The 27,228-nt window shown below is 41.0% G+C and overlaps 1 protein-coding gene across 9 annotated transcripts in view; it reads right to left on the reverse strand.

Moving 5' to 3' along the window:
• The window catches only part of LOC131253250 (uncharacterized), a 57,978-nt gene extending 33,424 nt beyond the window's left edge, over positions 1 to 24,554 (reverse strand). The window contains exons 1-4 of one of the 9 annotated variants that reach the window (XM_058254181.1): positions 24,328 to 24,469; positions 24,020 to 24,157; positions 22,743 to 23,190; positions 21,513 to 21,630 (exon numbers count right to left, since the gene is read on the reverse strand). In XM_058254181.1, the coding sequence (XP_058110164.1) occupies positions 21,513 to 21,630; positions 22,743 to 23,190; positions 24,020 to 24,116 (663 nt within the window). In that variant the 5' untranslated portion in view covers positions 24,117 to 24,157; positions 24,328 to 24,469. Of the gene's footprint in view, positions 1 to 5,535; positions 5,736 to 21,512; positions 21,631 to 22,742; positions 23,233 to 24,019; positions 24,158 to 24,327 lie in introns of those variants that run through there. The other 8 variants (XM_058254185.1, XR_009175058.1, XM_058254180.1 and 5 more) reach the window with 8 other exon arrangements.
• Positions 24,555 to 27,228: the final 2,674 nt, after the last annotated feature.

Genomic DNA, 27,228 nt, shown 5'->3' on the forward strand with positions numbered 1-27,228 from the left:
CAAGGTGATGAACTAGAGGATCTAGCCAGTGCATTACCTGGGTCTCCAAGAGATGTAGAAGAATGAACAGGAGATTCTATAACTGTGTTTCTACTAAGAAGCTTCTCAAGGTCAGTGCAAGATATCACCACAGAGTCACTTGAGTTGGAAGAAGTTCCATCATCCGTAGAAGAGTCTCTTGTGTTCATGGCTGGGCTAGCATGCAGAGATGAGTGACTGTTGGTTTTCCTAAGTAGATCCCAACATTTATTGACCATGTGATTTGTCTTCTTACAGTAGACTCAAAAGCACTACTAACCACTAGTGTTGCCACTCCCCACGTCCTCCAGTATGACCACCCTGAGTGTTGCTGGCCCCACTATGAGAAGTGAGGGTGGTATTTTCATTGGATGATGGCAACATAGATGAGGGAGGCAATAACCTCAACATATGGGCAAAAACCTTAAATAGAGCAGATTGATGCAGGCAAATATGATGGCCTAACCCTAGATGCATATATAATCAAGTTGAAGAGATTCAAATAATAAAATTAATCAACTGTTTTCAATTAAGGGATTAAGAAAATCTCAATACAAAGATGAAATCATTTCGTCAGGATCATGCCCCTTAGCATAAAATCACGCGAACAATAAAAATGGAAGACCTACGGATATGAGGATATCTTAGATCTGGCATAAGTCAGTCCACAGTCAAGTTTAGATCCAATTCTCCTGACTAGCCATCCCTCTTTTCCGTTCAAACCAAAAGGGAATATCCAGAGATGAACGAAAGATATGAAGAAGAGATGGGCTCGAGATGAAAGAGAGTATGGATTCTAGGGCATCGAAGAAAAAGAAGACGACTGATTCGTACCTTTTCTTACACCTCGAAAATCTAGGAAGAAGGAAAATCTGAAACCAAGGTGGAATCCTTAACACCCAAGAGTCAATCCTGAAACCCTAATATCTTTGGTAAAAGATAAAGAAAACATATAAATTTTCATTCATTCTATTTTAAAATAGGGTTTCTTACAATGTAGATATAAGCTACGGAAAAAAAAAAAAACAAAAAGTGCACTAAAGCCCCCTGAAAACAAAGAAAAGAACAAAAAGACGTCTAAAACTAAAAAGTGTACTAACGCCCCTGAAAACAAGGAAAAAAATAAAAAGATGCCTAAAACTTAAACACTTGCGCGATAGGATGTGAAATTCGCCCAATGGGCCTGCGGTCATAGTGCAATTATGCCGCTTCTGCACTCGTAACGCGTCAGAAAATGGGTCCGATGGACCTGGCGTCCATCCACATCAACTCATCTGCTCCAGTACTTTGTCGGCGACGCCTCCTCCTCTAGTACACTCTAAAGGGTGCACCACTGATGTCCACATTACATATACACATTCACTTCCAAGGAGCTATGCCTTTTACAGGATCAAGATATGAGCGAATGGTGGTGAGGAAAAGGGTGACTCCAATTTCTTTATGTTGATATTGTTGTTGAGCAATTCAATTGTGAATTGATGCTGGACTTTCCATTCATTGAATAGTTCTAGAAATTGGCGCAGTGATCATGAACGTTGTCACCTCGCCTCATGGTTTGAAATTTTCTAAAAATGTCATTCAAACATTGGATATTCCTCTCATTGGAGAAAAGTTGCTTAAGGGAGTCCCGTATCTCTTTCCCATAGTCACTATACATCACATTGTGATATAGACATTATCTTCCATGTTGTGGAAGAGCCAACTCAATACTTGGCAATCGTCCTCTTCCTATTGAGAGTATGTATCTAAATCTTTAGTGGGCCCCACATCTAAAGTTGTTTCTGTCTATGCTTGGAGGAATAGGCATTTTATTTATTTATTTATTTATTTAAATGTAAAGGTAGCTTTGGTTGTCCCTTTCTTTGCGTCTTCTTCATTTTTTGTTTTTGGGATGTATTGTTTCTCATGTTTTGTGAGCTTTATAATAAATTGTTGTATCTCTCAAAAAAAAATGGTGTCCATATGCTAATAAATAAATCCAACATCAACATGCTGATTTCTGGTTCCAGTCAAGGCAGATTTTTACCACATCCATGCATCAATCCAATGGACTGCATTGGTAGAGAGAGAGAGAGAGAGAGAGAGAGAGAGAGAGAGAGAGAGAGAGATGATTCTAGTCGATTCTCACTACATCATGAACAGTTGCAGAATCCAACTGGTTCAGGGAGAACAGGAGGGAAGGAGGAAGGAGCCACTTACCGAGCCCTTCAATCATAGCAACCTTACTCAGCTCCCTTGAGCCCCATATAATAAGAATCGTGCCCAATCTCCCCACAGCATTTAGATAGGGCCCACCAGCAGTTCAAGTTTCCCCACAAACTCTTTACAAAATCACCATCTAATGCCTCCCTTTTAGTTTCTAGTAACGAGATCACCTTTGCTTTTGAAGATCAGATAAAATTTCTGAATCTCTACCCTTTTTTCATCCCCACGCAAACCTCTAATATTCCACAACACAATATTCATTTATAACAGAGAAAAACCCCTTACTCCCTATTGCTGATGTCTTTATCTGCCTATCGCCATAGTTAATGGAGGATCTATTCCCTAACCCCTTTGGCTTTCTAAATTGACACCGAGAATGGATACACCTTAGCCTTCTTTCTTTTAACATCCATCTCTCTCAGAATCACCAGAAATTTTTGTTTGTGCTCAGGTATCTGCCCCTAATTGCTTTCCCAGCCTCAGCAGATCTCTCCTTACCGTAGATTCCTCTGCCTCCTTATTATTCAGCAGCTCAGGAATCGGATTCTGTATTGATATGAGCACCTTCTTAGCCTCCCTCTCCCCAACCCATCTCTTCTCGTCTAATCTCCCCAAGAAGTTGCTCCTTACCATCTAGATCTAGACACAGAGCCTACAAGGACTGAATTCAAAATTGTCATCTCCCCTTCTTCCATTTCCGAGTTACATCTCTCTAAGGAAGCCACCTCCTAGTATGTGTTCATCTTTGCATACATCTACCCAACTCCCATTGGAGTGAAAGCTATCTCACCAAAATCTACTACCATCTGTCCCATCATATGTATCCCTCCTGCCATTTCTTCATCTAAGCCACCCCTGTGTTTGCTTGCCAGCAAGGATGTCAACATCTCCACTTCCAATGCCACCGACCCTTTCCGGATTTAAAACCTTCTCAAGCCCACTACCACAAAAAATGGGCTTGGGCTAAGCCCAGACCCATGCACACTCTCAATCAGCCCATCCTTGAGGGTGGTCTGTGGGACAGAATTTTCTGCTCCATCACCCTCCCCTCTGTTGTAGCATCCATCTGTCTCCTTTCAAAGAGGCGCTTGGTGCTCGCAATCCTCCGTAGCAAACTTCTACTTGATACTCCCCTCTGGTCTTTCTTGCTATATCCTCACCAAAGTCGCTACATCTCCAACCCTACTCTCGATCTTCTCAGGTGTTCATATCGCTCTCGGCTCTTTGCATTCATACGGATCAATCTCTGTGAGCTCCCCAGAACAGAAGCCAATCAGTATAAACACATCCTGTATTCAAAGCTCAAAAGGAAGATCCAAATTCTGTATCCTAAACTCTTCGAACCGAACATCCCATCCCTCCCCCCCCACCAAAGGATGGTGGCAGCGAAGATGATTGATCCAGATCCTCTGGATGGAGAGAAATCCACATAGCAGCAGAGCTTAGGGAAAAATAACATCTTCTGATGTAATCCCACATCTTTCCTTAAGCCAGTCCCCAGCTCTTTTACAGGAGACATCCCCTTTAATGTCTGCCCATTATAAAAAGTCTTCCATGAGTTCTGGATAACATTAGGGTGAACCTTCACTAAACAGACCTCCCCGACTCCTTCCACACATCCCCAATCGTCTGGAAGAAGTGAGTCAGTCTTCTTCTCTGCCGTAGCCTTTGTGGATGTGCCTACTTTGTCACAGCATCCCATAAGATTTTGATGGATGGACTGATTTCACCATCCCCTCTTTCAATGTCTGCATTTGCCTCTTCCTTCTCATTTCCTGCTCTGACCTTCTTTGCTTGTGCTATTTCATTTGATTAATGACTGCTGGCCCATGCTTCGCTTTCTGACCTTTCAGCTTTCTACCTGAGAAGCTTTTCTCGTCGAGCTGGTTAATAGATTCTCCAATCTTTGTAACAACACGTTGATCAATGGTTGAACTCAGTGCGGGAAAATAAGCATTAAAAATATATATATTGTGGGCTTGTTCAATGCTTCATTCTTTTGGAAATGTGCTTAGAAAGGAATGGTTGTTGGTTCCAGGGAAGGAAGGTAAACTTGATTTGAATCATTAACAAAGTAAAGAAAAGTGGTTAATTGAGGTGAGAAGCTCCAGCTCTACAACTAAGGATCGTCACTTTTAGGAATTTATTGCTTTATCTTTCTTAGGCATTGTTGTCAATCAGGGGCAAAAAACCAAAGACAAAAAAGAAGGTAATTCTGAGTAAATGGTTGAAACCGAAGGTTGGTCGGGTTAATGTGAATGCAGATGGTTCCCTAGAGGAAACCTAGGTTTGGGTGGAAGCAGTGGATGCTGTAGGGACCATTGGGAGAGGTTGATTTTCACTTATCACCATCACTATGAAGCAATTTCAAAGGTGGTGGCTAAAAGGCAATCTTGGATGGCTTGTGATAGTGCCTAAGTCTGGGAATTGAAAGTGATTGCAAGATGGGGATAGATGGTTTAGTTTCCAATGCTTCTCCTCCTAGGCTTTCTTCGTATTGGTGAATTTCCTCATATCTTGTCTACAGGGAAAGTAATGGGGTGGCTGATAGATTGATGAAAAGAACAAGCCTTAAAAGAGTTTGATTTTGCTCAATCCAGGTCCGGCCTAACCCATTTGCCACCCTAGTTGAGAAGGTGTTCAGTACAAAAATTAAAATCTTTGGAGAAAGTTTCTTTCTAAAACAATTTTCAACTTTATTGACGATAATCACATTAATCAACAGTTCCCATGTCCTTGCATGCTCAGCAAAATGGGATCTCTGAGCGGACATACAGATATTTTACAGAGCCTGGATTGAAATGTATCTGTTGGAGCATGATTCCCAACATAATAGGTTTGAATCATTCTCTATGTTAGTATATCCAACCTATCCTTTGCCTACTCCAGTTCTAAAAATGGTCACTCTATGAGCTACTCTTCGAGAGTCAGCCTGATTACAGGCTTCTGGTTTTGCTTTGTACCCCAACATGACTTCCATTTATCCTAACAAATTCACCCCCAAAGTGAAAAAGTGTGTTCATTTTGTTATGTATTATCGCAGGGGCTATAAATGCATTGATACCTCCACAAGTAAACTAATAGCTTCTTAACATGTTTTTGACAAGATGTCATTTCCATTCGTAGAACTATACTCCACATGGAACCCAAGCAAAAATGTGCACAAAGCATAAACATAGTTTTCAAGTGGTACAATGTTGTGATTTTTAACTGTAAAATGTTGCATACATAAGGATATTTGACATAAATGTACAAGGTTGCCTCAAAATATTAGCAATGTTAAAGAAAAACCTCCTTTCACTTCGTTTCTAGCTTTTGTGGAAGGATGTTTTGTTCCACATTAGCTAGAAACCAAGTTGCCAACGTGGATTGTTTGTTCCAGAATGTGTTAAACGCTCCCATGATTCCATCTAAAGAAAATGCCTCAAGACATGAATGCGAGAATAACAGGTCAGAGCTGCAAGCATCATGTTCATATTTGAAGCAGTCAATGCACAGGTCCACCAGCATTCCTGTAACATTCCAAACAGTAGCTTAAGGAGAAAGTTGCAGATTTTTTTTAATTAGAAAATTAGTTACTAAGGAAAGAGTTTTAGGGGTCGTTTGGCATCTCTACTCTAATTCAATAAGAGCTACTTCAATAAGCTCTTTTTGCTCTGGCTCTTGTTTTAAATAAGCTCGTTCGGTGAAATCACGTTTTCAAGTCCAAAAAAATCTATTATTTGAAATAAGCACATTTGATAAAATCTTCAAATAAGAGCTTTTTTCAGGGGTAGTTGATGTAATTTTTAAAGATTACAACAACTCTATTATAAGACCAATCCAAATGGTGGTTATGGTGGATCTCACCATAGATGAACCACGCCCCAAATGACAAAAGAATGGATTACTAGAATCTCCATATTTTAAGACATTTGGACCATCAATTATCTCATACATTAGATGTGGATCAACCATCAGATGCAGCCCACCTTTAATGTGGATGGTCCATTATGTGAGCCAAACCTTCAAAGTGGGCCATCCATCATACAAGGCCTGTCTTAGATGTGGATCATTCATCATTAGGGGGGCCCACCTTGATGTAGGTCATCCATCATGTGGGGCCCACCATGATGGGGACATCAGAGGACCTACTCGGGTGTACCAGAGACAGAGGCGACCACCTACATCAGCCCTACTTTTTTTGTGAATGGGAGACGAGTTCCGGATGGGGCCCACCGGGCCATTTTGAAGACCCTATATGCATTGGACATGCATAAGGAAGACTCCACTTTGGGATGATGCATGTGGGCTGCTTAAGAGACCATTTTAGTCATAGGAATTTTATTTTGTGTCGATTCGATTGTTGGATCTTGTCGATCAGGCCATTGGGCCGCCAGATCTTTCAAATCTGGGCCCCTTAAACTCTGATCTTGCTTTCTTTATGTTTTTATTGTTTTTAGGATTTATTTAATGGTTGAGATTGATAATAAGTGTTTTAGTTTCCTTATTTTGGATGGTGGGCCATTTCACTTAAGTGGCATAATCGTAATTATGTTGATATTTCATTATAAAAGCAACGGGGGCGGGGGGGGGGATCCAACCCTAGTGAAGGAGATTGAGAAGAAAAGAAAAAAAGAGAAGCTCTCTTGTGTGAACGTATTTTTCCTTTTTGTTTTTAGGGTTTGTCAGAAAGCTTCCCTTCCAATTAAATTGTGTAAGGGTACAGGCTTGTTTAGTGGTGGATTCCCCAGGGTACATTTTTCCTCTTTCTCTTCTCCAACAAGGTATTCTTCTTCCTCTATTTTCTTCATCATTCCCTTTCCCTTGCAACCTTCTGAACCCATCAAAACCCAACCAAATATACCTCTCTCTCTCTCTCTCTCTCTCTCTCTCTCTCTCCCTCCCTCCCTCCCTCCCCATGCATGGACCCACACGTGCATATGTGCGTCCATATGGGCAGCCATGTGTGGACTCCCGTTTGGTGTTTTTCCTCTTTGATTTCCCTCCAAACCTAATTAATCCCTAGATTTTTTAAATCCCTAGAAACCCAATTCCTCAAATCTCCATACATGAATCCAAAACCCTAATGAAATTGAAATTTTTGTGAAACTTCTTTCAAATCAGAAATTTGCTTGCATCATTGTCTATCCACGTGGTTGTTGCACTACACACGCTAGATTGGAAGTCCCTACTTCCAAGTGGGCCACTCTTGAATTATTTTATAGTTACATGCACTGCGTATGTGATAACCTAGGACCTTCGTGTTATAAATCTGAATTTCCAAATCACTTACATGAATAAGTTTGATTTTTACATGGTGATTGCTGAAATTAATGTGTAATTGATCTCTCATCTTGCATCTTAGGATAGTTTCCATCATCCTACATCAAATTTGGTATCAAAGCATAGGTCTAGCATAGGATAAGTGTTTGACAAAATTCCTATACCCATAGTAAAACATATATATCGCATATAGCTTACTGAATTTTCTGATCTAGCTTGCTAAATTTTCTGCATAGATATTTTCAAAGTCCTATGGTGCTGGAATTTTCAGATTTAGTGACTTTAAGACACCTAGTTGCTGAATTCTTAGTTTTAACCTTATTAAAATCATTCTAGGGTTGTCCATAGGGTTTAAGGAGCGAAGGGTCATCATACATAAGATACATGTGCATCATATAGTATCACATTGAGCGTCATCAAATCTGATTTTTGTATTGCATTCATCATATAGTACACATACAGCTAGGTTGTCTCTAATTAGGGTCGTTTGGTGCATGCAAACGCGAACATATCGTGGTTTTGGTCTATTCCCTACCATGAACTTAGATTAGATTGTCGAGGCTCTCGAAAAGATTAACCACCGTTTGACGGCCAAAGAGACACAATCGAACTACTGCCGCACACTTAACTACCAGCAACCAGCGTATCATGCGGCTAGAGGCTACCTCTCACGATACCCCCGTCACTTATGAAGACCACTAATCTCGGGCAGGAAAACAATCGGATGAGGACCCAATTGAGCGGGGCCCGATCCCAGTAGAACCCATTAGGGGTCGTAATAGGAACCTTAGTCGAGGAGTAGGTCATGTAGGACCGCGTGCCCACGTGTCCCGTACAGAGTTGTGGTATCATTACGACCATGAGGAATAGGTTATGAAGAGTGTCAAAGTCGATGCTCCCAATTTTGATGGTCGCTTGACACAAAGCATTTCATTGACTGGATAGCAGGCATGGATCACTTCTTCGAGTGGCATGATATGTCAGATTACCGTCGAGTGAGATTCGCTAAGATGAAGTTGACAGGTCAAGCCAAGTTGTTCTAGATCAATATAGAGCGGAAGGTAGAGCAGCGTGGAGATGAACCCATTACATCATGGGTTGATATGAAAGAACTTCTTAAAGAAAAATACATCCCGCTCTCCTACCATGATTGCCTTTTAGATCAGTGGCAATCCTTGAGGCAAGGGTCGATGCCTGTATCGGATTATATCGAGAGATTCGAGGAGTATATGATGCGATTGATGTCGATGAATCTCCTACTGCGATCCTGTCTCGTTTTAGGATGGGCCTACACCCTGAGATTAGGCGTGAGCTCATCCCTCATGATGTTGGTACACTAGAGGAGGCCTACCTTAAGGTAGAGGAGTTTGAACGATACCTAGTAAAAGTGACTATGAGCAGTGTTCGAAATATCAGTATCGCACAATGTATTGCACCCTTGGGATACAAATACATATCGGTTATCGCACGGGATATATTGTTTGCATCGCATAATTTATCGCACTTTTTGGGAAACATGGGAAAACATTGGGAAAATGGTTGAATTTTTCAATAAAACTTCAGAGATGGTTAAAAAAGACTTTAATACACACTTTTAAATCATAACATCTTTTTTTAAAAAAAAAAAAGGTGCAAACAATAGGTTTCCTTTATATAAGGTCACAAGCCATGCGCTGTCTGATTGAACTAAGTCAACTATATTCAAATATAATGTATTAACATTTATAAATGAATCAAAACATGTACAAAAACACAACTAAGTGGACCCCACCACAAAAAACAGTGGGGACAGTGACACCCACTGTTGAAACCTTCCTAGGACCCACCGTTGAAACCTTCCTAGGGCTCACCATGAAACATTCAATCACCACTGTTTCTTTTAGTGTGGTCCACATGAGATTTTGATCAACCTCATTTTTGGGCAATGCCCTAAAATGATTTGAAAAAATGGATGGATGGCGCAGATAAAACACATACATTATTGGCTACTGGTATAGAGCACTAGTAAGCCATCACATGAAACAGTGATTATTGAACGTTCACCATTAAAAATATATCAAGGCCTACTTTAAATAGATCCTCAATGTTTATTTGTCATCCAAACGGTTGATAAGGTCAATCAAAGCTGAATGAAGGAAATATATAAAGATTAGTGTAAACCAAATCTTTTGTGGCCTATAAAATACTTTTAATGGTCATTCACCAGTTTTTCTGGTGTGGTCCACCTGTTTAGTTTTTCGTGTAACGTCCTTAAATTATATGAAAAGTGGATGGACGGCCTGGATAAAACATAAACATCAATGTGGACCCAACAGAGCCCATGACAGACGTTTGTTCGTCTCTGCGCATCCATTAAAAAAGTATCCAAATTGTGTCCTACACAACCCATCTCCAGCTTCGAATGAGTAGCAGCTTTGATTGGCCATCGTGATGTATGAGTCTTATCCACACAATCCATCCACTTTTTGGCATCATTTTAGGGTATAAGCCCAAAAATGAGGAAGATCCAAGGCCCAAGTGGACCACACCACACGAAGCAGCGGTGAAAATGATTCTCACCGTTGAAACTTTTCTAGGGCCCACCGTGATGTTTATTTTCCATCCAACCTATTCATAAAGTTATGTAGATCTGGATGAATAGAAAACACAAATATCAGCTCCATCCAAAACTTTTGTGGCCCCAAGAAGTTTTCAACGGTAAGAGTTTAATCCCCATTGTGTAGTCCACTTGATCTTGGATCTGCCTATTTTTGGGTTTATATCCTAAAATGATATGAAAAAAATGGATGGAAGATGTGGATAAGACCCATAAATCACGTGGCCGCTCAAAGCTGGGAAGCGGATTGGCTGCTGTACCACACATCGGCTATATAGTTGGTGTAGATACATGTCGTGCGAAGACGAGCGCCAACGCTCCTCAAGCTCCGAGTTGTACGAACGGTTCAAAGGAGATCAAAGTTACATGGCCCCACAATGATGTATTTATTATATCCACACCGTTCATACATTTTTAGAGATCATTTTAGAGCATTACACAAAAAATGAATCATATCCAAAGCTCAAATGGACCACACTAAAAATAGCAGCGAGGATAATGATTTTCACCGTTAAAAAATTTGTAAGGCCCACCATAACGTTTATTTTCCATCCAATCTGTTATTAAGGTCACTAATAAGGTCACAAATACATGGATGAAGAGGAAAAACAAATTTCATATCGATACGAAACTTCTGTGACCCCCAAAAGGGTTTCAATGGTAGATGTTCAATCACCCCCATCTTTTTGCAGTGTGGTCCAACTGATCTTTAGATCTGTATTATTTTTCGGCTCAAGCCTTAAGACGAGCTCACCAAATAGATGGACGGTTAGGATATAACACATACCTCATAATCAAACCTGCAGAACTTGCTGACGTCAATACCCCAGCTATATAGCTGGTGTGTGGTACACCAGCCAATCCCCTTCCTCAAAGTTGTAGCTCGTTCCCAGCTTCCGAAGATGGCATCCTCAACAGAGATAGGGTTCCGATCATCCCGGAACCCTGAAATTCTAAAACTTTTCTAAAAAAATCTCCCAAATCCCCAAAGTTTTGGCAGACCGCTAGCTCTTGACTGAGTGGCCCCATGGTTCCAATCACTCAGGTACCGAAATCCCCTCTTATGAAAGATTTTCCCTCTTTTTTTTTTTTTTTTTTTCTGATTTTTCGATAAATTTGCGGATACAACACGATAATATCGCTAATATCAGCGATTTCGCAACAAAAATTGTGCAATATTACGCGATATATCGCACGATAAAAGGAATTTTGGTTTTTTTAAAAAATAAAATTTCCGAGGGTATCGGATGGGTTTCGTCTTGATGGGTAGCGATAACGATAATATTGGCCGATATATTGACCGATAGTATCGATATTAAGAACACTAACTATGAGATGGTTTGGGTCTCATGGTTCCAGTAGCAGGGTTGCTCCTCGGGGAGCCAAACCTAACCTTGGGAGCCAGACCAAAGCCCCAACTGATGCTCCCACCTATAATAGAGATGTTAAAGGTAAGGGCCTAGTTAGCACTAGTTTGAAGGGAAGTGATCACGTGCAATGTTTCCGTTGCAATGGTTATGGTCACCTCGCAAAAGAATGCCCAAATAAAGAAAGGGGTAAAGCTCTTAGGGGTCGTTTGGCACCGTGTATTGGAGGGGATTGGAGGGGATTTGAGTTGGTTTCAAATCGCCTGGTTGTTTGGCAGCATAAAGTAACTGGGGGTTTTAAATCCAGGGGGTTTCCAATCCCCTCTTTGAGGGGGTTTGTAATCCACAGCGAGAGCTTGGATTACACTTAAAATCATTTCAATAGTTGCAGGTGTAACATGTGTGTCACTATACACTATCATTCTATTGGGCACATGGCCCACTAATGATGATCAGCACCGTCCAAACATTTTCCATGTAAATCAGCACCGTCCAAACATTGTCCATGTAAATCAACAACTAAAAATCGTTGGCTAGTCACTCAGACATGATCTTGTGCTTGTGGCCCATCTGAGACTTGGAATTTCATCATTTTCGGGCAAAGCATATATTTCAGCGGGCTTATCACAACCATTGTGTCAAAAATTACATATCTCACTAATTAGAGATATTAAAGTTGATTTAGTAATTAAATTTAAACCCCTGTAAATATACCATGGATAGGTACTTTTGGATTAAAGTTGATTCACACTCTAGGGTGCCAAACACATTGGGAGGATTGCAAATCCAGGGGATTTCTAATCCTGGGGGTTCCAAATCCACGCTCCCATACAGGCCATTATGATAGATGGGGCAGATGAGGATGACGAGGATAATTGCACTGTAGAGGAACATGAGCCTGATATTGATGCTAGTGATGAGGAGTTTGATGAGCGAGAAACCCACACTCTCGCAGTAGTCAGATGCGCCTTTGCCCAAGCTAAAGAAAATGATGATTGGCACGTGAACACAATCTTTTACACTTATACCAAGTGTAGAGAAAAGAATTGTAAAGTGATCATGGATAGTAGCAGTTGTACCAACGTGGTCTCTACCAGCACCATAATCGACTGGGCTTGAAAGCCGAGTCTCACCCTCAGCCCTACAGAGTGTCGTGGGTTGATGAGTCATCCATTCCAATCTTACAACGATGTTGTATCCCCATCCAGTTTGGGTCGTATAAAGATTTTTTGTGGTGCAATGCGGTTCCCATGGATGTCGGCCACATCACCTTGGGTAGGCCCTGGTTATTTGACTTGGATTTTACAATATTTGGTCGCTCGAATATTTGTACATTCATGTTTGAGGCCAAAAAAATTAGATTGAGTCCTATTCCACCCAAGAGCATACCGAAAAAAAAAAAAAAAAAGATCACCAAGAAGGGTGGTCCTGGAACTCTCAAGGAAGTCCAAACCTAAGTCTCTTCATATTATTAATGCAAAAGAATTTGAAGGAGAAACTTAGGAGAATTTAAAGGTGTATGCCCTCGTGACTAGGGAGGTTACCCCTAGGTTGGTGTAGAGTTGCCTAGTGAGGCGATTTCAGTGATGGATGAATTCAATGATGTCTTTCCTGATGATCTCCCAGATGAGCTTCTAACTATAAGGGACATCCAACACACCATTAATATTGTCCCTAGGTCGACTCTCCCAAACCTACCTCGTTACAGAATGAATCCTGCGGAGCATGCAGAACTCAAGAAGCAAGTTGATGAGCTTCCTAGGAAAGAGTTCATTCAGGAGATCTTGAATCCATGTGTCGTGCCCGCCCTTCTGACGCCCAAGAAGGATGACACATGGCGTATGTGTGTGGATAGAAGGGTTATCAACAAGATTACCGTTAAGTACCGGTTTCCTATACCGCGTCTTGACAATGTGTTTGACATGATAGCCAATGCCACAATTTTCTCCAAAATAGACCTCAAGAGTGGGTATCACCAGATCTATATTCACTCAGGTGATGAGTAGAAAATGGCCTTCAAGATGAAGGATGGGTTGCACGAGTGGCCAGTCATGCCTTCTGGGCTGACCAACACCCCAATTATATTTATGCGGGTGATGACCCAGGTGTGAGACCCTTCATGAGGAAGTTCTTAGTCGTGTACTTTGACGCCATCCTTATTTATAGTATGACTAAGGAACAAAACCTCCACCATCTGAGGCAAACGTGCAGATCCTTAGGGCAGAGAAGTTACATGCCAACCTCAAGAAGTGTTCGTTTTTGTCTAGTAGTGTCATCTGCTTAGGTTTTATCATGTCATCTGAGAGCATGTTTGCAAATTTTGAGAAAGTCAAGGCCATAGTCAGTTGGCCTGAGCCGCGTAATATTTATGAGGTTCGAGTTTCCACAACTTAGCCACCTTTTATAAACGGTTCATTAGAGGGTTTAATTCCATCATGGCTCCCTTTACCGATTGCATAAAAAAGGGGTGTTCCAATGGATTAAAGCCACCTCTAAGGCGTTTAAGGAGATTAAGGTCAAGATTATTGAAGCTCTTGTCATGCGACTTCCGGATTTTTCCAAGGCTTTTGAGGTTGTTTGTGATACATCTGGTATAGGTATAGGTGAAGTGCTTAGTTAGGAAGGGCACACTGTGGCTTTTTTTAGTGAAAAAATGAATGAAGCAAAGCAAAAGTACTCTACCTATGATAAGGAATCATATGCGGTGGTGCAGTACTTGAGCCATTGGCGACATTATCAATTACTGTACGAGTTTATCTTATTCTTTGACCATGAGGCTTTGCGCTATCTCAACTAGCAAAAGAAGTTGAACCCAAAGCATGCCAAGTGGATCCAAATTTCTCCAAGAGTATACTTTTGTGTTGAAGCACAAGGCCAAGGTTGAGAATAAACTTGCTGATGCATTGAATCGTAGGGTTGCGTTACTCCACTCCATGAGCGTCCAAGTAACTGGGTTTAAGCATTTGAAGGAAGATTATCCTAGTTGCCCAGATTTTGAAGAGGTGTACATATCATTGTTAGATGGTCAGTTTAAGAGTAGTAGTGAGTGTCCTAGTCAGTAAGTTTTTGTTTAGAGGTGATAGATTATATATATCCAGGGTATCCGAAATCGGTTACGTTTCGGCCGTAACGGCCGATACGTAACGGTAACGGTGGGACCCGTTACGCGATACGGGGTCGAAACGGCCGTTATGGAATTCTGTGACCGTAACGGCCGTTACAGACCCGTAACGGCTGTTACGGGCCCTGAAAAAAAAAAAAAAACAAAAAACAAAAAAAAAAACCTTACCTTTTTTTTTCCTTTCTTTTCTTCTTCTTCTTCTCTTTCTTCTTCTTCTTCTTCTTCTTCTCGAGCAGCTGCGGCTGCGGCTGCTTCCTTTCTTCTTCTTCTTCTTCCTCTCTCTCTCACTCTCTCTCTGTCTCTCACTCTCTCTCTGTCTCTCTCCCAATCTCTTCTTTCCCGTTTCCCTCTTTTTTTCTTTTCTTTCTTTCCCTCTTTTTTTCTTTTCGTTTCCCTCTCCGTTTTTTTTTTTTAATTTGCCGCGGCTGACTGCGGTACGTGTCACGCAAAGACGAGCGCTGACACTCCTCGAGCTCCGAGTTGTACGAACGGTTCAAAGGAGATCAAAGTTATATGGGCTCCACGGTGATGTATTTATTACATCTACACCGTTCACCTATTTTCAGAGATCATTTTAGAGCACCAGCCAAAAAATGAATTATATCCAGAGATCATCTGGACCACACCAAAAATAGCAGCAGGGATAATGATTTTCATGGTTAAATAATTTAGGGCGCACGTAACGTTTATTTTCCATCCAATCATATCAGACCCAAGTGGGCCTCACCATAATGTATATATTTTATCCATATCGTCCATCCATTTTGCAACGTCATTTTAAGTCAGGATTCAAAAAATTAGTAATATCCAAATCTCAGGTGGACCACACCATAGGAAATAGTGGTTATAGAATGTAAAAATTTCCTAAAGTCCACTGTAATGTTTATTTTCAATCTAACCTGTTAATTGGGTCACATTGACGTGGATGAAAGGAAAACACCCATGTCAGCTTGATCTAAAACTTTTCTAGCCCTCAATAAATTTTTAATGGTGAACGTTTAATTATTATTGTTTCTTACGGTGCAATCCACCCGAGCTTTGGATGTGCCTCATTTTTGGGCTCATGCCCTAAAATTATTTGGCAAAATGGATGAATGGTGTAGATATAACACATTCATCACGGGTGAGGCCCAAAAAACTTTGACACGTGTGTTGCACTTTACATCCGAGTCCCTCCTAATTCAAACCTTAAAAAATTGTACAAGAGACATATATTAACTTGAAATTTGACAATTAAATTATGGATTGCTATTGCTAACTCACAATGCCAAAATCAAATTATTTGAATAGTTTTAATTGTTAATTTGTAAACTTTTATTTTTTAAAATAGGGCCTTTTGATTTTATTTTATTTTTATGATTCACTATCCAATAAATGTCCACCAATTTATAAGTGGGATAATGACAATAAATGGCATGAATTTGAGGCTGATTTGGAGAATAAATTGGTCCTCCAAGTCAGCCCCAAATTGGCAACGCCATCTACCTGAATTTAATTTAATTTTTTTAAAGAACTATTGGGAGAAATGATATCAAGATGTTAAGTATATAAATTACATATTTAAAAAATTAAATATATGAATTTTGTAGTCAAATTCAAGTTACCTGGTTAAAAAATTAATCAGACAGTCCGATACAACTTCTCACCAAAGAGTGGACCGTTACACCACCATAAACATGTTCCAATTTATAAATGAATGCATATTTGGAATGCTTAGAATATTCTGGATTTAATCCATATTTTTTCATATTTTTTTGGCAAAAAAAAAAAATTGCGCCGTTACGGCCCCGTATCGCCGTTACGCCCCCGTATCCGTATCGGTTTCGGAGGGCACCGTTACGCCAACCGATACCGATACGGGACACCTTGTATATACCCCATATGTCTATCCATGACTTTCTTGTCTGGAAGCTTTATTCTGGAGGGATAGCTAGTCATTTTGGGCATGACAAGACTATTGCCCTTGTAGATGAGCATTTTTATTGGTGAAATCTCAAGCAAAACGTGGCTAACATTATAGGGCAATGTAGGAATTAACAACTGGCAAAGCAGAGGAAGCAGAACACCGGTCTATATACACATTTGCCAGTCCCCCATGCACCATGGGTTGATATTAGCATGAATTTTGTGCTTGGGCTGCCCAAGATGATTAAAAAGCACAACTCCATTTTTGTAGTTGTGGACCGTTTTTTCAAAAATGGCTCACTTTCTCCCATGTTCTAAAACGTCTAATGCCATTAACATGGCCAAGATATTCTTTGGGGATGTAGTTCGTCTGCATAGTTTGTTGAAGAACATTGTGTCAAATCGATATGTGCGGTTTATGAGTTATTTTTAGAAAACTCTATGGCACATGATGGGAACTAAGTTGCCGTTCTCTTAAGCATATCATCCTCAGACTAATGGTCAGACGGAAGTTGTCAATCGAAGCTTAGGGAATTTGCAACGATGTCTGGTGGGAGACCATATTAGAACCTATGATGTAATTTTGCCCATAGCTGAATTTGCATACAACAATTTCATCAATAGGACCACAGGAATTGAGTCCATTTGAGATGGTATTTGGGTAGAAGCCTAGAATGCCTACAGATTTCATACCCATGTCTGTTTCACATAGGCCATATGAATCCGCAGAAGCATTTGCACGACATATCATGACTTGCATAGTGAGATCAAGAAGCGCATTAATGCTAGTAATCAATATTATAAAATCTCTGCATTTTCACATCGTAGGTTTAAGGAGTTTCAGGTGGGTGACTACGTCATGGTCCGCATTAGGCCCAAACAATTTCCACAGGAAACTGTGAGGAAATTGCATGCCCATAATGCAAGTCTAAATAAAATTTTGACAAGAGTGGGCCCTAATGCATATGTAGTGGATCTTCAATCTAACGTGGGTATAAGTGCAACATTCAATGTGGCGAACCTTGTGCCTTGTGACGAACCCACACATCATCTTCTAGCCCTCTTGCAATCCTTTCTCTTATCCCAGATGATGGTGTCACTGACCCCTTCCCCAGCCCATGGCCTTAACCAGATTTTACTTCCCACTCATTGCCTTCTCTTCCATCACTACATGATCAGAAAGAAGAGATTGAGGATGTGCTGGACCACCAAGCGGTCTCTACTCGCCGTGGAGGATATCACAAACACCTCGTGAAGTGGAAGAATAGGCAGGAGTCGGACAACACCTGGATTACCGAGGCAAAGTTTCAGCACATTGATCCTGAACTCCTCGAGCGTTATCACATATTTATTTCGCCAGTGGTGAATTATACTCAGCCGAGGTGAATTCTTCTCTGCTAAGGAGAATTGATGGGGACATCAAAGGACCTACTTGGGTGTACCAGAGATGGAGGCGACCACCTACATCAGCGCAACTTTCTTTGTGGATAGGAGACGAGTTTCAGGTGGGGCCCGAAGGGCCATTTTGAAGACCCCACATGCATTGGACGTGCATCAGGAAGAACCTAATTTGGGATGATGCATGTGGGCTACTTAGGAGACCATTTTAGTCATAAGAATTTTATTTCATGTCAATTCGACCATTGGATCTTGTCGATCAGGCCATTGAGCCGCCAAATCTTCCAGATCTAGGCCCCTTAGACTCTGATCTTGCTTCCTTTATGTTTTTAGTTATTTTTAGGATTTATTTGATGGTTGAGATTGATAAGTGTTTTAATTTCCTAATTTTGGATGATGAGACATTTCACTTGAGTGGCATAATCATAATTATGTTGATATTTCATTATAAAAGCACGGGGGGTGGATGTCCAACCCTAGTGAAGGAGGTTGAGAAGAAAAGGAAAAAAAAAAGAAAGAAGAGAAGCTCTCTTGTGTAAAGGTATTTTTCCTCTTTGCTTTTAGGGTTTGTGAGAAACCATCCCTTCCAATTCAATTGTGGAAGGGTAGAGGCTTGTTTGGTGGTAGATTCCTCAAGGTACATTTTTCCTCTCTCTTCTCCAGCAAGGTATTCTTCTTCCTCTCATTTCTTCCTCCTCCTTCCCTTACAACCTTCTCAATCCATCAAAACTCAAACCAAATCAACTCTCTCTCTCTCTCTCTCTCTCTCTCTCTCTCTTCTATCCATGCGTGGACCCGCACATGCACACATGCGTCCGTACGGGCAACCACGTGTGGGGCCCCCTTTGGTGTTTTCCCTCCAAACCTACTTAATCCCTAGATCTTTTAAATCCCTAGAAACCCAATTCCTCAAATCTCCATACATGAATCCAAAACCCTAATGAAAATAGGAAATTTTCTCCAAATCAGAATTTTGCTTACATCATTATCCATCCACGTGGTTGTTGCACTACCCACACTAGATTGGAAGTCCCTACTTCCAAGCGGACCACTCTTGAATTATTTTATAGTTACGTGCACCGCATATGTGATAACCTAGGACCTTTGTGTTATAAATCTGAATTTCCAAATCAATTATGTGGATATGTTTGATTTTTACGTGTTGATTGCTGAAATTAATATGTAATTGATCTCTCATCTTGCATCCTAGGGTAGTTTCCATCATCCTACATCACACCATCAATGCTAATTGTCCTCTATGTGGGGCCCCTCAATGTCCACCACCCATCACTCATAACATCGAATCCACATTTGATGTGTCCATGGTGTGGGCCCTACCTTCAAAGTGGATTGTCCATCATGTGGGGCCCACTTTTGATATCCACCATTCATCATGTGGGGCACACTTTCTATGTGGATCATCCATCATGTCGCCCACTTTGGATATGGGTCATCCATCATGTGAGACCTTGGATGTTGATCGTCCATTAGATGGGGCTCACTTGATGTGGGCCATCCATTATGAGGGGCTACACTTTGATGTGGGCCATCCATCATGTGAAGCCCACTCCATCCATTATGTGGGCTCACCTTGATGTGGACCATTCATTGTGTGGGGTCCCACCTTCAATATGGGTCATTCATCATGTGGGCCCACCTTAAATGACCATCATCCATCATGTGGGTCCCACCTTTGATGTGGACTGCCCATCAAATGGGACTCACTTGATGTGCATGTTCCGTCATGCTAGGCCACACTTTGATGCGGGTCATCCATCATGTGGGGCCTACCTTTGATGTGAATTGTTCATTACATAGGCCCACCTTGATGTGGGGCCCCACATTCAATATAGTCATTCATCACGAGGGGCCTAACTTTGATGTCCACCATCCATCATGTGGGTCCCACCTTTGTTGTGGACTATCTATCATGTGGGGCCCACTTGATGTGGATAGTCCATCATGTGGGACCCACCTTTGATGTTCACCATCCATCACAGTCCCACCTTTGTTGTGGACCATCCATCATGTGAGGCCCAACCTTCAATATGGGTCATTCATCATGTGGGCCCACCTTTAATGTCAACCTTCCATCATGTGGTCACACATTCAATGTTCACCATCCATCATGTGGGTCCCACCTTTGATGTGGACCATCCCTCAGGAAGGGCCTGCTTGATGTGAATTGCCATCATGTGGGGCCACACTTTGATGTAGGGCATCCATCATGTGGGGCTCACCTTTGATGTGACTGTGCATTATATGGGGCCACCTTTGATGTGGACCATTCATCGTGTGAGGCCCACCTTCAATATGGGTTGTTCATCATGTGGGCCTACCTCGAAGAGATTGTAAAGAGAAGAGAAGAGGGTAAGATGAGAATTACTTGAAAAGTTTAAGGACAAACTTGTCCAAAAATTAGTCCAAAATGTCTACCCACTTAAGCCAAATAAGCTCCATTTCAAAAAAGTAACCCTTCCCTAATTTATAAAATCAGAGCTTATTTGCTACTTTCTAAACAAATAAACACTCTGATAAGACTTTTACCAAAAAGTCTAAAAACTTTTTTTTTTTTCGTTATATATATAGAAATAAGCAAATAAGCTCTCATTTGTAGAGATGTCAAATGCCCCCATAGTGATTAGGAATAAGATTAAATCGATGCCTCAAACAGAAGATATTTTAGGGTTTTATGTTGAGAGAAGGAATGGAGTCTTCCCCTGTTTTATTTGAGAAATTGTGAAGCTTTTAACTTTACTCTGGAAGCGTCTTAGCAATTATGAATGCTTTCCCATAATGTCCTGGTGTGGAAATTCATTTCCGACGTTAATGAACTGTTTGGCAATTTGCATTCTTACACATGAGTTCTAGTTTTGCATTCTTAGACATAAGTGCAGGTTAAATGAGTTTATTAAAACTTTTATCTTGTTATTTTGTAAGGTATTTGAATTTATTCCATCGCAAATCTTAATTATTTGGGTCTTTCTTGTATCTACCCTTGCAGCTTAGGTTTAGAGAGAGAGAGAGAGAGAGAGAGAGAGAGAGAGAGAGAGAGAAGGAGAGAGAGAGAGAGAGAGGATACAAGCTTTACCATAAACATCAGAGAGGTATGACAATTAGAAAGAAAATAATTTGAAGATAAAACAAAAGGGCATTGGATAATCATAACTCCTAAGGGGAAAATTTGTGAAAAAGGAAAAGACAAATTAATCTTGTGAACATAATTGAGGGTGCCAACATACATCCTATTGTAAGATTGTGGGATTTGACTCTGAAACTATCGAAATACATTACGAAAGAAGACATACATCAACCATAAAACTTATCCAATTAAAGAAAAAAGGGTTTTCAAAATGCGAGCAAAACATCCACTTTCTTTTCTTTTGTTTTCTTTACTTCTTCTGTTGCTTCTTCTTCTTTTTTAGATGTAAATCCAAAAGCACATGTCTTGCATTGACTACGAGAGATTAAATACGTACGTAAATGAACCCAATTTATGCAAGAAACATATAAATAATCACCCCAACTTGCAAATTAGACAAATGACACTAAAATAAATATTTCCTTATGAAAATGAAATCATGTAATTCAAACCATCTTCATAACTTTCCAAGAATGCCAGGTTTGAACTACTCACCCTGTGACAAACCACAAAGAAGTTTGTTATGCTGCCTTCAAGTATCCTATCCCCATCATTCGACAACAAGAGCTCCGTTGCTAGAGGCGGCCTCAACTTCTCCAAGCACTTCCTTGTCCTAACACGAAAAGAAAAGGAAAGAATTAACTGTAAGAGGGATGTTTAAACAAATGGAAACACACACACACACACACACACACATACCTGAGTCTAGTGAAAATCCCTTCCCACTTTGCTATAGCTCACCTGATTATTGGATCACATTGACTTTTGGGCCCTAGGGGTTTCATGACGTGACTCGTCTAGTGGGCACAGGGGGCTTTTGATTGGAGAGAGGGAGGGGGGTTGGCAACATATCCAATCCTTTTGAATGGCACACGAGGTGACCGATTTTTTATTCAAACCATTCATTCACTCATACAATTAGAAGCAAGCCATGGTGCAAAAATCATGCCAATCGGGTGATCCTTAGCTTCCGATCAATAGGATGGAAATGGATGGTCAAGAATGACCAGAGAAATAAAATAGGTCCAATCATCATATTGAAACATCTAAACATCTAATAGATAGATCCCACCTTTATTTCTTATGATTCTAGAGTAGCACTTTGATCTAATGATTCTAACCGTGTGATTTATGGCTTGTGGACAACAGACGGTTGTAACAAATTGGCCACATTCAAAAGATTAGGACCATCAATCGGAGTGATTCTTGCACCATGGCTTGCTCCTAGTTGCATGCATGAATGAATGGTTCATAACAACAACAGGTCACCCTGTGTACCATTTAAAAGCCCCACACACACACACACACAGATATATATCATCGTGACGACATTGTCGTCTAAGCCTTATCATCATTACGTATATATAATTCTATGACCCAACTAACGGCAGTTTTTGTTTGTGCTAGCAGTCAGTACTGCTTGAGCACTCTTCTCAATGATCCAAAGAATTTATCCAGTGGGCCCCACCATGATGGGAGATGACAGACGATCCCAGCCATCCAATTGTAATCACCCAGCAGATAGATGTTTAAAATACAGTGGACGGTCCATGTGCAATGGGAAAAAACCTTCCGCATGGTTGAATCATTCTACAGAGAAACTCTAAGTCCACTGCCAACCCATGTCCCGGAAGGGCTTGCCAGATGAAAGGCTGAGGTCACAGAAAGGTGGGGGCCCAGCTGCTTTAGGTCGAGCATGCTAAAAGAAAATTTTCCTACACAAACCTGACCCACTCTGACCACTTGGCTCTCGCAACATCCCTTCCGCAGCCAACAACAGCTAAATGTGCACTGTTCTCTGTCCCACCAAACACAGGCGGGACATAAATCCCAAAATGCACATACACATCCAGACCCATAGGAGGGCCCCCATTCCCACAGATGAGCGTTGTGACTGCCAATTCTTCACCATCAGATCTGCCGCCATCCTGCTGTTCTATCAACACAGACCGGAACCCAGCCCGTAAAGAGTCAGTAACCAAAGGCCGGAGTACAAAATCCCAACATGACGACGAGGATGATGATAACAATGTAGTTCTAGTCCTTTGGGAAATGAACAAATCAGGACAGGATTCGGCAAGAACTCGGGTGGAGTCGGCGAGCCTGAGCAGATGTCTTTCCCAAAACAACAAGGACGATGCATTGAAGTTTGTGCGAGAGGTCGTGTAAGCACCTGATGAGATGGGAGAAGGGTGATTAAGGCTCCTTGGGATGCCTGTAAATTTTGTAAGTGATAAATGATTTGCAGGTGTAAATCATTTACAGTCTGTCTTGTTGGCTTTAAGCTCTAATCTATTTACTGGTAAATAGTTGTCTATGTTTGGATAGCCTGCAAACTGTTTCGAGGGATTTCATTTGCAACTATAAGTTCAAAATTATAGCCGTTAGGCTGTAAATGATTTGCAGGTAAATGAAATCACAGTTTTTCAAAGGGATTTCATTTGCAGCTAAATGCTTTAGAGCCTGTAAGGGGTCGTTTGGATGCTTGTAAATGGGGCAAGTTGTAAATAATTTTCAAGGAAATCATTTACACTCTGTGTTTGGATAACCATTTTTGCTTGTAAATCATTTACAGGCTGTAAATGATTTACAGCATTTAACCCTATCTCATATATAGGCAAAAATGTGGGATTTCATTAACAGCCTAATGGCTATATTTTCAAATATTGGCTCTCCATTTACAAGACTTAAAAATTTACAGGCTATCCAAACACAAATAATCATTTACCTGTAAATCATTTACAGCTTACAGCCAAACAAGACAGGCTGAAAATGGTTTACACCCGTAAATCCTTTACCACTTAAACCATTTACAGGCATCCAAACCACCCCTAAATGATTTACAGACATTTTTCAGCATCCAAACACCGCCTGTAAATCATTCATCTGTATTTCATTTACAGCTAACCCAATTTACAGGTGTCCAAACGTCATGGGCTCATTTGGGAGCGTGGATTTGGATTTCTCTCAAATCCAAATCAAATCCAAATCCCTCCAATTACCTGCTAACAAACGAGCCTTTATTTTTACTGTGACATATAGATGAGGGCCGGTTCCTCTGCAACGTTTGTAGAATAAGCTTACTCTACAACTACACATCCGCTCCGTCCATCATGTGAGGCGCATCAACACGGTGGGACCTACACAATCTGGAAGGTATAAATGGTGGCTGACCCCATAACAACCGTTCCTTAAGGTTTGACTAACCTGTGTTTTGAATCGGCCTGATTTTTGGAATAAGATGGTGAAATTAAATAGGCATGAACAGAGTGTATGTAGGCCATACGTGACGATGGGAAGATGGAAGTACCAGAATGGGATTGGAGGAAGGTAGAGATGGAAGGGGTGTCTTGAGTCAGACAGGGGACGCCATTGACGACCAGGAACCTGCTACTCCCCATTTTCTATCTTTTTACTTGTACACTTTTCTCTGCCTGCCTGCTGGTGGAAGAAGGGTGCCTTCTTTCGTTCCATGGGGAGTGGGAGTACATTTTCCGACTCGTGGTCGGGGGAACGGCCACCGAAGTCGGTGAATCCTTGACTCTGCGACCCACCGTGATGTATGTACCTTACATCCACACTGTCCATCCGTTCTGTCAGCTCTTTTTAAGGCATGGACGAAAAAAATCGAAGCATATCCAGAGCCCAGTGGTAACACACCACAGGAAACAGTAGTGATTGAATACCCACTACCATTAGTGGGTGAGCCCCCGACCTTGGGGCCGAAATCGTTGTATGCGTTGTACATCCACTACATCCATAAATTGTTCCGGCTCATTTTAGGGCACCATTAGTGGGTGAGCCCCCGACCTTGGGGCCGAGATCGTTGTATGCGTTGTATATTCACTACATCCATAAGTTGTTCTGGCTCATTTTAGGGGCACAATCGAAGCAGATCTAAATCTAAAATGCATCAATTCACAAGAAACAGTGGACATTGACTATTAAAAACTTTTTTATAGGCCATAAAAATTCTGGATCAAGTTGATATTTGTGTTTTTTCTTTGTGAAGTCTGCATAATTTTATCTAGAAGTTGAATGGAAAATAAACATTACAAAAAGCATGAATGCACGGTATCTTTAGTTTGGTCACTTGAGATTCGGATCCGCTTCATTTTTGGGACTATAGCCTAAAATGATATGGAATAGCTAATCCACCGGGTTAATATACAATACATACATCAAGGTGGTCCCATAGTCGGGACTCACCGACTAAGTTGTTACCTTGGGAAGCGGTGCACCAAGATGCTCCATGGGGCCTATTGTGATGTGTGTGTGACATTGTCCCCATCGATCATTTGCCCTGGTTCATGTTTAAACTTGAAACCGAAACTAATAAAGCCTTTCGAAAACTCAATGGGCCACACCACATGGAAAGGTGAGGATGGCACACTATTTACACCTATTTTCGGTGCCCTAACATGGGTTAGTCAAAGGTTGTCACGTGTCAACACCATGTGACCGCAATTGGCATAAAACATACTCTCATCCGAGAGTATCATCGTTCATGTTTTCTTCGACAATATATATTTTGTTATAAATGCGAAGGCACGTCCCCTTATGCTCATCTTTAGGAGAATGAATCATGATACGTAGGCACGTTTATCATGTCCGTTAATGAGACAATGTGTCCACCACGCCTATAAGAGACCCGCCAAGAGAACAAATCTATCACAAATCTGGTCATAATATTCTTGATGAGGTTGTCTCTTGCTGTCCTTCTAAAATGGGAGATCTCCCCAGACACATTCAGAGTGGCTATAGCATTCAAAAAGATTCCAAATATCCTAAGATCAGACCAACATCCAAGTGAACCAAACCCACATCCGGAGAGAGACACATCAGCCAAGTCAGGTTCCCCATTCCGTACATTAATCGAAATTGAGAAAATGGGGGAACTAGATCAGATCTGCATCGATGACGCAACTATACCAAGTATCAAATCTCTCTATCACTCGAAACCATCACATATAGGATGGTTAAATGTAGGGTTGAAAGTTGGGTGGGTTCAACCCGACCGACCCGACATTGGATTAAGCTCGGTCATGATATGTCGGGTCCAATCTCAAGCTTGGGCTATACAAACACCAACCCGATAAAACTTGGGTTGGGCTCGGGTTGAGGTCTCGGGTTGCGACCCAACCCAAACCCGATCAATATATAAGTTACTTATAAATTATAATTGAGTGTGGATCGTTTGTGTCGAAGGCACACTAGTGATGTCGGGTCTCATTTGTCCACGTCATTTCCAAGGACTCAAGCTAACAAGACATGCTGGATTTCTCTCTCCTAAATAGATTGCGTGCTATGCAACATGACTTTTAAATGAGTAGTTGTCCTATATTTTAGCTTGTTTTTTTAAAGAAAAAAAATCAAATTCTTTATGATGGATAATCACATATATAATTAATAAAATCATAGATACAAAAAATAAGTCCTATATTGAAATATAATAAACTAACGTAATAGGGAAAATATTAGCACGTATACACCCGACCAACCCGATCGACCTGACCGAGCCCGCATGGGTTGGGCTTGGGTGGAGAATTCCCAACCTGAGATTGGGTTGGGTTGGGTTAGGGTTGAGGTATAGGAACCTTGGGTTGGGTTAGGGTTGAGTACCAACCCAACCCAAGCCGCCTGACTTTCAGCCCTAGTTAAATGCATGAGGGGGTTTGATCCAAGTCATTTAACACCTTGAAGTGAAGGAACTGGGCGACCATGAGCATACCCATGGTCAATCTGACATCTTGATTAGCCCATGAGGGTTCCTGGATCTTATTTAGTGGCCAAATCCATATAAACTTTGGTGGTCCTAGGCCTAATCCATACAGCTAGCCATTGTTGAGTGTGAAATATTATATATTTTTTCCTTTGTTGTGCTTTAGTTTTATGAACATGAATGTGCTTAATTGATCTAATTACACATGTTTTCTCTTGCGAGATAAATTTAAGAGCTAAGGAGAAAATGATGCTTAAAGAGTGGATTTTATGCTTAAAGGATAACTAAGTAGAGGATTGGATCTATGGAGGCTGGGATTGAAGAATTCAAGAGTCCAAGATCCAATGAAACAAAGTGAGGAAGGAGGAAAATCAAAGACTTGAAGTGAAGAAATCAGAAAGTGCAGAAATTGACCCTTCGATGACATTGATAACAACTTCGATGCCATATAAGCTAACCTCAATCCCATTGTAAAAATCACAAATTTCT

This window comes from Magnolia sinica, chromosome 8, assembly GCF_029962835.1.
Source record: "Magnolia sinica isolate HGM2019 chromosome 8, MsV1, whole genome shotgun sequence".
Lineage (NCBI taxonomy): Eukaryota > Viridiplantae > Streptophyta > Magnoliopsida > Magnoliales > Magnoliaceae > Magnolia > Magnolia sinica.